A 13,042-nucleotide genomic window follows, 5' to 3' on the forward strand; every position below is an offset into this window, starting at 1 on the left:
ATAAAAGATGTAACAAAACAAAAGTCATAATAAAATAATTCACTTAACTCAAAAAAGGGAAGTAATTATTTTCCTTAGTAAAAATCTCTCTCTCTCCCTCCCTCCCTCCCGCCCTCTCTCTCTCAGATCCTAAAAAGGGTGTTACCACTGTGTGGTTGATACAGAACTGATGGAATGCATATCAATATCTGTGTTGTACAAAGCAAGAATGGGGCTGCCACCAAAACTCTTTCTTTATGTAGACGGTGCTGAAGGGTGGTCTGCACAGGCACAGACCCATTGCTGTGAATGTGTGGAGATCACGACAAACCTTGTACAGTGTTCGGGAAAGAAATCCTGTGCCACACAATGTCTTATTACTCAAGGATAGTGTGCTCTTCCGTTTGCGCATATGAATTTTTTGAATCAGGGTATTTCTCAAGTAGGTGTGCTCTCAATTTCCATTATTACCTAGCATCTACATGATCCACCCTATTTATGTTCATATAAAATTCTTATGTGTTGTATCTTTAATGCATGCAAAGTATAGATGGGGGGCTTGAAGAAAGCAAAGTCAGGAACAACAAATCATCTTTGTGTCTGGTAGAAAAAAAAAAGGAGTTTTGTTTTGCACTGAACAATTTTGCTGAATGAAGAATAACAAGAAATGACAATAGAGAATGGAAAGTATGGCGTTGGTACAGAAGTATTTACCATAGCAGGAGTCAGTGACAGAGCAAGAAGCAGCAAAATCTAACTGAAGGAAAGAATCTTCATTGACAGCAATGTCGGTGGTCACAACATAGCGGGTGCTAGCTTTCTCAATGAAGACTAGGGCATCCCCAGTAGAACCACACACAGGCATTTTTGTTCCTCCAGGATGGAGAAGCCATTTCTTGCTATCCAGGGTACTAAAATCATCTTCTAAGATGGTGTTTCCGGAAATATTTCCACCAATAAGGATCTGGAACACAAACACAAGAGTCTTCTTTCTTTATCTATAGGAATATTGATTCTTAAATTGGCAATTTAAAAAAACCCACATGCATATTCAGGGCTTGAAAAATCCACTTGTCCACTTGTCTGTGATGATTGAAAAAACACTGCTTGATGAGCCACAGCTCCCTCCCTCCCTCCTTGCCTCCTTACCCTCAGTCCGTCTCTCTCTCTCTCTCTCTCTCTCTCTCTGATCCTGCACTCCTCCCCTCCACCTTACCATTGCAAAAGGAAAAACAACCCTCTTCTCGCGAGAAGAGAGTTTGAGCGGCACATAGATATATAGCTCCGCAGGAGAATGTAGAGTAGTCCCATGCTGGAGAATATGGAGATTCCCTGCTCCCAATTTCAACCGAACAACCTGGCTCCTTAAGAATCCTGGAGCTTTTGCTTTCAGTTTTATTTTTGCTGGAGACATTCAAAAGAAAGGCATTCAAAACACAAGCTTCATGATCCCACAGGCATGCAGGTAATAAAGAAACCCAAGTCTGAGGGTATATTTATTTTGGGTTTGTACGCATTGTTATGTAGAAAGTGCCTAGTTTAAATTTAAATTTAAGTTTAAACAGAAATTGCAAGGCTATAGTCCGGTCATGCTGATTGGTGAAATTTTTGACTCACTGGCGAGATATTCTACATTTTTTCAAGCCCTGTGCATACCTAAGTTACTATTGATTCCTACAAGAACTATTGATGACTTCTTTTTGACATAAACTTCTTATCAGTCCAAACTGAAAGTACATGTGATGAAGCCATCAACTAGTCACCCTGCAACATATAGATGAATACTTGCCACCTCATTCCAATTAGCAGTTTAAAGCTTTTGATGTGGCATAATTTATATCACTGAACACTCAGGTGAATGGGCAAATTTAATTATTAATGATTAGAAAACCTCTCTAGAATCATCTTATCTAAGTCAGGTGCTATAGTTACTCATCACTAGATAACTATCCAAATGATTTGCGGAATTGCTTCTGAAAAGGCAGAGCTCTACCATGTAAGAAGGGTAGCAAAAAAAAAAGAAGAAAAGAAAAATGGCTGCAACTGTGATTTTAAAGCAGAAATTGTTATGACAACAAACAAGCAAAAGCCATCATTTCTACTGTTACAGTTCTTTTGAAATTCAACTTTGTTAAACCATTTATGTTTTTTTAAATTCTTTATAGGTAACTTTGTCACTTGTAACTTATTTCCAAGATCTGTGTGAAAGCACAAGTTGAAACACAGGCGAGTTGGAAGATAGTTTGTCACAGTTTTGAAATAAGACAGTAGTCCTCTTGTAAGAGTTTTTATGTATGGGTCAAAAGGCAGGTAGATAATGGCCAACAATTATGACTCTATATGTGGAGATCTGAAACTTCAATGCAATGATGGCCCTAGGATCACCTGTATGCACAATTAGCCACACCTCTTTCTGAACACACAAGCATTACTTACAGCCTAAAATTATTCAGTTTTTTAAAAAGAAGGAACAATTGCAACTTATGAAATCCTCTTTACTCAAACAATTGCTCAGAGCAGTACAAATACTTCTAGGGTTAAACTGACAGGAGGCACATCAGCATTGCTGTTAAGACTTAAATGAAATTTAGCTTGCTGCCTGTTTTCCCTTGCCAACTTAGAATTAATTATTTATCTTTCTCTGGAATTCAGCTTAATACTGTTTACTCTCACAATAGCTAATTAACAATGAGTACCATGAACTTCAGAACAACACTCTTTTCCCTTGTAGCAAAGGAAAGAAAATTATGTTTTGTGTTCCTGGCATTTGTTTCTACCTTAAATTTGATATACAAATATTTTGGAGAATCTTAACCAGAGGCAGATGTCTCAGAATTAAACATCACAATATATACAATATGAAAGTAATTATTCCAGACTCTACACAACAGACTACAGATTTATTTTATATCTTCATGAAGATTTATACCACAACAGCTACAGTTTGTACTTTAAGTAAGGAGTGCAAAAACTTACCAGCACATTGGACTGCAACTCCAGTCAGCCCCAGCTAGCACTAACAAGGTCAAGGATGACAGTAGACCGACGCCAACAAAGTCCAGCATCTGCAGGGCCATAGGCTCCCACCCATATTTCAGATAAAGCACCCAATCAAAAGATCCTTATGCACAGAAGCATGCCAGGAATACATGTCTACTCAATCCACTGTTAGCACTGTCCATTTCAACCACCATTGTCATCCAAAGAAGCAGTGACTGACTTGCAGCACTGCCTACTCTTTGCTTACTTCTGTGTACAATTCAAATAAATAACAGTGGGATGAAAACTTCCAGGTATCAGGACAGCATTAATCATTTCTGTTTTAAACAGTTCCTGAACCACCAGAGGATCAGAGTGTGGCAGTTTGTGATTATCCTTGTTGGAATGGGGTGGTGACTCTAGAGAAAAAGGTGTTTATCATAACAACCTTTGTCCTAAATTTGATGTCTGGGATTTACTCAGTTGCTCACGTAATTGGATTATGCAGTTGAACAAGCAGGAGTGCAAGCAGCGCTACAGGCATGCCACCTACATTGCACATATGCTTGTAAGGCCTGGAAAATAATGCTGTCATGTTCAGTTTGCTGACATCACTCTTACTGTGTGTCATTGCAAGAAACAGAATACTAAACTAGAAGGACATTTTGGTCTGTTTCATCGGGAAAGTTCATATGTTTACAGAATGGGGATCACTACCTATTATGTACAAAATTCATAAATTATTTTCCCCATCACACTATCCTCAGAATATATCCATGAAGCTGAGAGAGAAGGACTCATCTGAGCTGGAGGGCTCAGTGGGAAAAGGAACTTGGGTCTTCCAAGTTCTGATCCAACCCTACAACTATGAGACCACATCGGCACATTGTATTCTCAGAGCAACTCAGTTCTGCCACCTCAGAGCTCTTCTTTCTACATAAAGCAAAAAATTCTGCCCTGCTTTATTTGTTGATTACAGAGGAACATGAGATTTATCAGAATTTGTACCCAGATTTCCCCCTTAAAAAGGCACTTCTTTCCTCTTAAAGGAAACACTTGCCTGTAGGATGTTTTAAACAATTCTATAACAAATAGTAAAGAACTTCATTTTTCTTCTGGAGCTTTTTCTTTTCTTTTCTTTTTTTCTTTTTTCTTTCTTTCTTTCTTTCTTTTTTTTGCTGAAAGCTTCTGACTCCAAGATTATCACTGGACCAACTTCAAACAACAGGAAGCACCATAGGACCTAACTCCCCTCCCCAGAAGGAACTGAAACAAATGATAAATATTCCTCCTAACAGGACCAACTTTCTGGAAAGTTAAGGAGAAGTCAGTGGATGAATTGTGACAAGCCTCATAGTGTCTGAGTGGCAGGAAAAATACTGAAGAAAACAGTGATAAATCAGTTATTTTTACTACAACAAATGATCCATCTGGATAAACCCTTGCTTGAATCCACCCTTTAAAAAAGTGGAATCATGGGGCTGCCACTTAAACGGCATCCTTGTATCAAAATATTTTCTCATTTTAGTATCTGCATTAAACTTATTATTTATCCAGACTTCTTAATGATGTGTGCTTCATTACATCCATTGGGCAATGATATGGCAGCAGGGCAGGAAAATCTACAACATTTTGACAAGATAGTGTTATCATTTTACTAAGACAAACAAAAAAAATGTACTTCTGTTTTCTCCACCAGTTCAGTGTTGCTCACAACATGCAATTCCAAGTCACAAATAAACATGAAAATTGAGGGAAAGCATTACATCGAGGGTACTTGTATTTCAAAGAAGAATGGACTTCATACCTGATCAATTACCCATGGGCTGTAAAAATGTCCATTTTCTGATGGCTGCCACCAGCGTAGACGAGTAGAGGCAGAACGAGCTTTTAAGGGGATTTCTAGGGCAATGTACCGTCCCACATTGCTTGAATTACTGAAGAGAAATTCCTGAAGGAGGTTCCAAGTGAGGCCCCCATCTAGAGAATATTGTAGCAATACAGGTTGGCTTCTTGGGTCTGGTACTGCTTTGCCACATCCCAGTCTCATGAAGAACTGCACAAATCTAAAACATTAGTACAGTTACCACAAAAGTTTACTAACTGAAAAGAGTATATTATTCTTTAAAGACCCTTTGGCAAGTGCTCTTTTTATTGCCACAATGAATAATACAGAACTCTGGTATTGCAATAGTCCTGTTCTGATCACAGAGAGTACTAATTCTATTGCTGTGTGGATTGCCCTTTTGAGGTCACAATTTTTAGTAGTTTCCTATTTTGATGATCATTTGTTTGGTCTATGCACTGAGGCAGCATCATATAGCGGAACAAAACTATTTACTTATCTTTTAGGCATTAGCATGTGATCAGTGAATTGATTTGTTTTTTATATAATTCATATACCGGTAATCCAAATCTGAGTTAAGTTGATTCTCTACTGAAATTTCACAATCTTAGGTTAGAAATCAAGAATATTGGGGGGGGGGGAGGAGTCAGCCCTAAGCTATCTTTCTTTCTTTAAATTATGAAGTGAAAATAAACCACAATCTCTTAAGCTTTCTGTGTTTCTGATCTATGAAAAAGAAAAAAACTGATTATATTTTTGTGTGCATTGTTCATGTTTCAAAAGTAAGTCTTATATAGTTACTGTGTTGGAACCAGAAAGCTATAGTACTATTTTACTATACAGGGAGACTAAAAGATTATTGCAATGACAAAGTCAATAACAAATTAATAAAAATATTTTTTTCAAGGAGATATATCTTTATGTCTATGTCAGAACAGTACGTCTTCCTACATCTTTTCTATACATGTAGATACAAATATAGATGTATAAATATACACACTGCAGTTAGTACTATAAAGGCTTCCAAAGGGAGATGCTGGAAGAGGTAAATGCCCAAACACATTCAGATTATTAAATCGTGCCCCAAAATATTCTTAGTTTTTATCACCATTGCACCAGTGTTCTTCCTTACAGCACGTTTCATATCAAGCACACTGTTCCACAGACTCCTATCACTGATGCCGTAAATGACAGGAGAGCTATTTAGAAGCCTATCTGCTAGAATTGATTAGATTTACTGTAGGGGAGCCTAGGAAATATGCTCTGAATATTTACACCATACTCCAGAGAAGTAAAATCAAAGAGCGGTGTGGGTTATAAGTGTCATGCATTGTTTATTAACTTCCTTCCATTTACATTGCTATCCTGTGGTTTTCTATCCCAGTTTTGAAGCAGATGTCTGTGTTCCACTTCTATTTATGACCCCTTGAACTAGTGAGTATCCCTCACCCACAATGTTTGATAATGATATAGTTAGTATATGCAAGACTAAATTCAAGATTAGTCCTGCCTGAACCAAACTCTTTGAAAATGATTCCACATAAGTTATTTGGAATGAACAAGTTCTATTCATTTTGATGGGTCTACTTAAAGTAGGATTAACAGTGGTTTTAGTGCCACTGTAAATTTAGCATTTCATTTGGTGGAATCTCAAGCAATTAATTGCATAAGTGACCTCCAATTGGCTGACATACCTAATAGCAACTATAAGCAAACTGGTTACAATCCAATCACAATTTTGGTGGCCATTTGACTTACAGTTTGGGAAAACACAGAGCATGTCATGCCAGTCTGTAAATTATTTTACCTACGGGGAACATTATAAATGACTGTTCACAAAAGATTTAATTTGGGAGCTAGCAACTGTACAGGAAAGGCAGAGAAATAAATTTTCTGTATATACTACATTTGTCATTCAAAATGAGCTGGAATTCTATATCTTCTTCTCCCACATATACAGTATAAGAGAAACATTGAGTTTTTTTTCCAAATAACTTCCATTTATCTAATCCATTTCTATATTTGCGGCCCAATCCACCATTTAAGAGATGATACCTGACAGTTACTTGAACATCACAAGAGGTAAAACTGCTGTGAGTCTTGATCAAATGTGATATTAAATTAAATTATTACTGTTAATTTTAGAACAGCCTTGAAAATCTAATTACTGTGGAAATACTCATGTGTTTCCCAAGCTCTGAAAGACACTACTCTTGCTTTGAAGTACATAATTTGGAAATGTGACATAAATGTTCATGTGGCATTATGTCTGCAGTAGTTCATTTTACAGGCAAGGCTTATTGGTTCTGTGGAAAAATGTAATACACATAAATTAAGCCCCATAGCAGAGGATGAAGGCATGCAGGAAGACATCATTTAAAGTCTTTGTGTTAATAATACAAGTCCAAAAAAGATGAACAGCACATTAAAATGCAACTTCCAGGGCATGCTTAATCAGTTCCTCATTTTGAGATGCTCACTACAGGTCAATGAACAAACTTTTCTCCCTAAAGCCAAATGATGGGAAGATAACAGACTAAGAGCCATTCAATGATTTGTAAAGAAGAGTTTAATTTCAAATTCACTCAGATTCCTTTTCTAGCTTACTGTTGTAGGCTATTCTCTTCCATTAGATAAATACAAACGGGGAAAAAAGACAAAATATAATTTTTCATTTTAAATTTGTAGGTTTTTTAATAGTTCAGCCCCAATTAACCAGTGACAGCTTGATTAGACTCTGTCACTGAACGATTGTAAACAAATGCCAGTAGTATATGGCAAGCTCCAAGTACCACACAATTTAGAAAGATGAAAGCAAAGTTACTCTGGCAATAAGCATAGCCGCTCTGACAATGAACGGTTTGTAAGGGGGAAGGGGTTGCCTGTTTATAGAGCAGTTAGTATGAACTGAATGTGATGAGACAAATGCATTATTTTTCCTAGACAGGCATCCTAATCCTCCAGACCACATCCTGCTGTGTCTGGTGTATCCATGAAAGGTTTACCACAATGGCAATCACTGAGGTCACCACTAACATTCGACAAGTGGTACAGAGGGCACATAACATATTGGTGCTTTGAGGGGAAAAAAAAAAAACCAAATGGCATCAGTCAGCAGATGGACAACAAATATAGTAATAAATTTATTAGACAATCTGCAGCCCCTTTATTGTGCCTTGAAATGTTTCCTGGGGTGGGTTCCCTCGCCCTACTTAACAACAGTGATCCTCTAACAAAAGTCCAAATTATCCAGCACTATCAGGAGCTAAATACTGCCAGAAACGTCTCACTTTGAAATCCATTCCTTCACTGAAGGAAAAGAATGATGGGTACAGATATTTGCTATGTTTTACAAAGGATTAGCTTTTCAAATTCCACCATTACTAGTCATAACTGGCTGCCTGGAATAGCATCATAACATTCAAAGCAGGATAAAAAGTAAAGCAAAAAGCAAAGCGTGCTGCTTATATACTGCCCCATAACGCTTCAAGCACTCTCTGAGCAGTTTACAAGTCAATACACAGGCTACACATTGCCCCCCCAGCAAGCTGGGTACTCATTTTACCGACCTCGGAAGGATAGAAGGCTGAGTCAACCTTGAGCCGGGTACCTGGGATTGAACCCCAGGTCGTGAGCACAGTTTTGGCTGCAGTACAGCAGTTTAACCACTGCGCCACGAGGCTCTTAGCATTAGCAGTTACCCAATTCATTCACAACATGTTGGTTTGGGTAGAATGCAAACCATGCAGAATTTTTCCCTCCTTTCTCACTTTGACTCAGCCAAAACATATTTTCTATCTAGTTTGCAAAAGTTATTTTTTGGGGGGGGGGCACTCTTTGAATCACCCAGATTCAAAAGTATGTCTATATGACTTAAGCAGTTATATTTTAAGAAAGTACCTTTTTGAAAATCTTTTTGAGCCACAGTAAATGAGGCCTTCCTTATGCATCACAGTTAAGAGAAGGGATTTAGAAGTCATTAATTCACAGGATTGTCAGAAGGTAGAAGCAACTGGATGATGCATAATAATAAATGAAGAAAAATAAGGTACCCCTTTTTGGTATATCACCATGAATAATTTACTATCCCAAAAGAAATCTGTAAACGAGAAGAAAATGCTACCTGGCTTGTGACAAATCCAGGTCTCGTGTCATCAGCATGCGTAAGCCTTCTTCATTAAAGAAAAGATTATTTCCTCCAGACAAGATCCCACATTTCCTGGAAGGCTTTCCACCACTCACCAGCAAAAATCTATCCGACTCTAGCTGACCTGAGTGGAAGTGACAGAGTTATTTAGGATTTACTGTACCCTGAGGCACTTTTGCTAGAACAGTTAAGTGAGATAAATAAACCATTAGGTGTAAAGTGAACAAATATTTATACAAGCACTTTTCAGCCCTACCATGTTTCCTAGAAACCTGCCGAACAATAAAATGCAGTAAAACATATCACCTTATCTTACATTTTCTAGCCTTAAAGGAAACTTCTGGTTGTGCACTCAATGTGCTACATTTAGCCTATGAACCTGGGGAAAAAAAGCAAGGATCCTTGCCATGAGAGCAAGGGAGGGGATCAAGCATGGCTAATTTCATAGACCTGGATTTTTTCCCCTTCCATTTGGATTGAACAGAGCTTGCAACTTCAGGCACTTTCTCACAGAAGTTTTACATGCACATTCAGTTATCTGTAACATCTTGTCTCCCATTCTACATGACTGCACATTACATCTGTGTTTATAACTTTGATTCATGGAAGTCACTCCATTATTAATATAGTTATTAGGGAAAAATTGTACCACTGCTTGCTCCAAAGCAAAATACAGTACTACTGGATCTTCAGTATACTGCAGCAGGCAATCAGACGTAAATACAGACCTTTTTATATTGTGGGTTATATCCAGTCGTCTCGTCTACTGCCACAAAACTGCTACCACTTGTGGAACTGAACCGTCAGCCATGTGCAAGTGTCAAATTCAATATTTTAACTCAGCTTACACCAGCCATAGAGACAGACATATTCATCTATTTTGGTTTCTTTCTTTCTTATTTTTTCATTCAGTTTATTCCATTTTATGTCTGCACCAGTATGTGACTCTGTTTTTAATCCACACACACACACAAATCTATATTTTCTGATATATTTCTCTTTATATATATATGCATTTGTACAACGCTCTGCATTTCCTGCTAGCAGTTTTTTTTCTTTTTAATTTTTTAAAAATTAAATATATACATTCACATATATATTCTTACATTTTATGCCCTTCTTCCCTTCCACCTCCCATTCCCAAGAGAATTGGCCTGCCAGCAGTTTCTTCTTATAAAATATTTTTGTATGTCCTCCCCACAACAATCTATGTACTTTTGCTTATACTTTCCTGTGATAAACATAGATTTACATCCATTTTTGTTGCTGTTCAAGAAATTGGATGGCAAAATTCTGAAATGCACAAATACTAAAAAATAAAATAAAAAAACCCCACACATCCTGTATGGTTTGCTTATTTATTTAGGAACTGTGCTTGTGGTAAATTCCTGTCAAAATGGAAATGGTACAAACTTGTCCTCAACCCCAGTAAACCACTATACAAACTATACAGGTACTACATGACTATTTCTGGTATACAGTAAATTGTTACAACAGACTACCATGGCTACTTGCCACATCAGCTTCATGGCATATTTTCACAACTCATTGTGAACACATCCTCATTACAACCTATGTTGCATATTGCTTGTGTTAACACAATTTACGACTATTAGTGGGACACCACAACCACTTCTTCTTAAAAAATTTCCTTTTTATGCCTGTGAATTTTAGATACAATCCTATGATTTTAATCTTAGGAGTGATTTGACAAAGCATCCTCAAGACAACAATTGAAAGTACTGCTGAGAAAGGAAATCTGAAAAAGGAAATGCAAAGACAAAACCTTTTAACACGCAAAAGAAGGAAAACAATAACTAAAACAATGTCACTAAATATACCTTCAAAATCATCCTTGAGAAAGTCAGGATTCTTGGTGCTTATTTTACAGGTTGGTCCAGAATAGCCAGGATCACAGATGCATTTTGTCCCATTGACACAACTACCATGACCACTGCACATTTCCTCACATTGTGGTCCAATATAGACATTGTCAATAGCCCAGGTCACAGGCTGAGATCCAGCAGGATAAAATCCTTGGTACCATCTGAATCGCACTAATCTGAAAGGAAGCAGCATCTTATCATTAGCTGCTCTTTGCTATATGACTTGTAAAGAAAGTGCCTTGAGGGTGATTTGGTATGTACATACTGATAAATAAAAGCAACACAACATCATTCCATACTAAAACAGCATAAAGCTGTCTGGTAGCAAATTTACAAAATTATGCTGGAAACAACCAATCTCCTGCACATCTGGAAAAAAGGGGGCGTAAAGCAAAGAAAAGCAAAAGCAAAGTGTGATGCTTATATACCGCCCCATAGCGCTTCAAGCAGTCCCTGTGCGGCATACAAGTTAATTATGCAGGCTACACATTGCCCCCCCCCCCAGCAAGCTGGGTACTTATTTTACTGAGCTCAGAAGGATTTAACGCTGAGTCAACCTTGAGCCGGCTACCTGGGATTGAACCCCAGGTCATGAGCACAGTTTTGGCTGCAATACAGCAATTTAACCACTGCGACACGAGGCTCCTCATGGTAGAAATGATGTGCTTCCTTTTGGTGCACAGAGCACTAGTAGGCCATTCAAGGGTTATGAGCTGTATTCAATTTGCCATAATTGTTCCCCTGATCTTTTGACAACTTGCTAGAGGACAACTCATATGCAGAGAGTTCAATATGACTTGCACATTTTATGTTGCCTTCTCTTGTCATAAAGAATGTTAAAGGCTTAGAATTTCTCTTTGTACATGTGACCATGCATCTTTGAGCATCCACAGGATTCTATTCAGTTGTAGTGCAGTTGTAGTGGGACTTATGTATTGGGTGGTAATAAGAAATAAATTCCTTACATCAAAATGGACAGACAGGCAAAGAAGAAATAGTAAAGAAGAGGAAAGATGAATCTAAAGTACTGTGCATGTGAATCTGGTAAATTACAGTGGTACCTTGCTAGACGACGATCGCGTAAAACGATGAATCCGCATGACGATGTTTTGCGATCGCTATAACGATTCACAAAACAGTCATCCCAATGGGGGATTTTCGCTGGATGATGATTTGGTGTGTGCTTTGCAGACCATTTGTTCACAAGACGATTTTTACAGCTGATCGGCAGCTCCACAAAATGGCTTCCCTATGTTTTCGAGACCCATGTTTTGCAGGAGAGCCATTTTAACAGCTTATCGGCGTTCATAAAATGGCTTCCCTATGGGCGATCTTCGCAGGACGACGTGGTATTTTCCCCATTGGAATGCATTAAATGGGTTTCAATGCATTCCAATGGGGAAACGGATTTTGCATGACAATGATTTCACTAAACAGTGATTGCTATGGAACGGATTATCATCATCATGCGGGGCACCACAGTACAAGGGCATAGCAGAGAATCTTTGATCTTACTTGCACCAAAATGATAGAAGATTACGAGAAGTGCCTGAATAAGTGCAATGACTATATGGAGAAATAATCTGCCAACAGTTCTACAATACGTATATCTGTATATCAGGGATGGGCAATCTGACAAGACACTTTTCAGATCTGCTGGCAGCCTAAGGACCACACTCTGAAGGAAGAGAGGCTGAAGGAGAAATGTCCTGCAAAAAGAGTTGTAGTGGTGGCAGGGGGTGGGGGGAATAACTAAAAGAAAATTGTTTTTAACTGGAACAGATCCCCATGCCCTCTAGAGGCCCAAATCTTTTAAAGATAAAAACGTCAGGGTGCATCTCAAAATGGTTCCCCATACCCGTAGTGGACACAAGGAATTTTTTCAGCAAAAAAATTTATTTCAAAGAAACTCACAAAATTTTTGGACAGATGAGGAGCTCAGGAGTACCCGAAAAATGCCTCTTGGGATACATGTGATGTATAATGACAATGTGTTGCTGTTTGTACCTTGTAGAATAATTAATAATGTGCAGATGCTTTTTGATATATGCTTGCACACATCACAGACTAGTATATGCATTCAGGTTTCTCCTCTTTGGTACTCAAAGTTTAGAGAAAAACATTGGGAATCTTGGTAGGAATCGCACAGATGCACAACTAAAGACTTTCTTGACATTTAGGGGTTAACAATAAGCAAAGTTGCAT

The 13,042-nt window shown here is 38.0% G+C and overlaps 1 protein-coding gene across 2 annotated transcripts in view; it reads right to left on the bottom strand.

Moving 5' to 3' along the window:
• Nucleotides 1-13,042, bottom strand: part of RELN (reelin) — a 383,519-nt gene that overhangs the window by 48,907 nt on the left and 321,570 nt on the right. For both annotated transcript variants that reach the window (XM_078394334.1, XM_078394333.1), the window contains 4 exons: nt 10,793-11,013; nt 8,928-9,075; nt 4,766-5,024; nt 694-943 (listed from right to left, as the gene is read on the bottom strand). In XM_078394334.1, the coding sequence (XP_078250460.1) occupies nt 694-943; nt 4,766-5,024; nt 8,928-9,075; nt 10,793-11,013 (878 nt within the window). The remainder of the gene's footprint in view (nt 1-693; nt 944-4,765; nt 5,025-8,927; nt 9,076-10,792; nt 11,014-13,042) is intronic.

Source organism: Pogona vitticeps, chromosome 5, assembly GCF_051106095.1.
Source record: "Pogona vitticeps strain Pit_001003342236 chromosome 5, PviZW2.1, whole genome shotgun sequence".
Classification (NCBI taxonomy): Eukaryota; Metazoa; Chordata; class Lepidosauria; order Squamata; family Agamidae; genus Pogona; species Pogona vitticeps.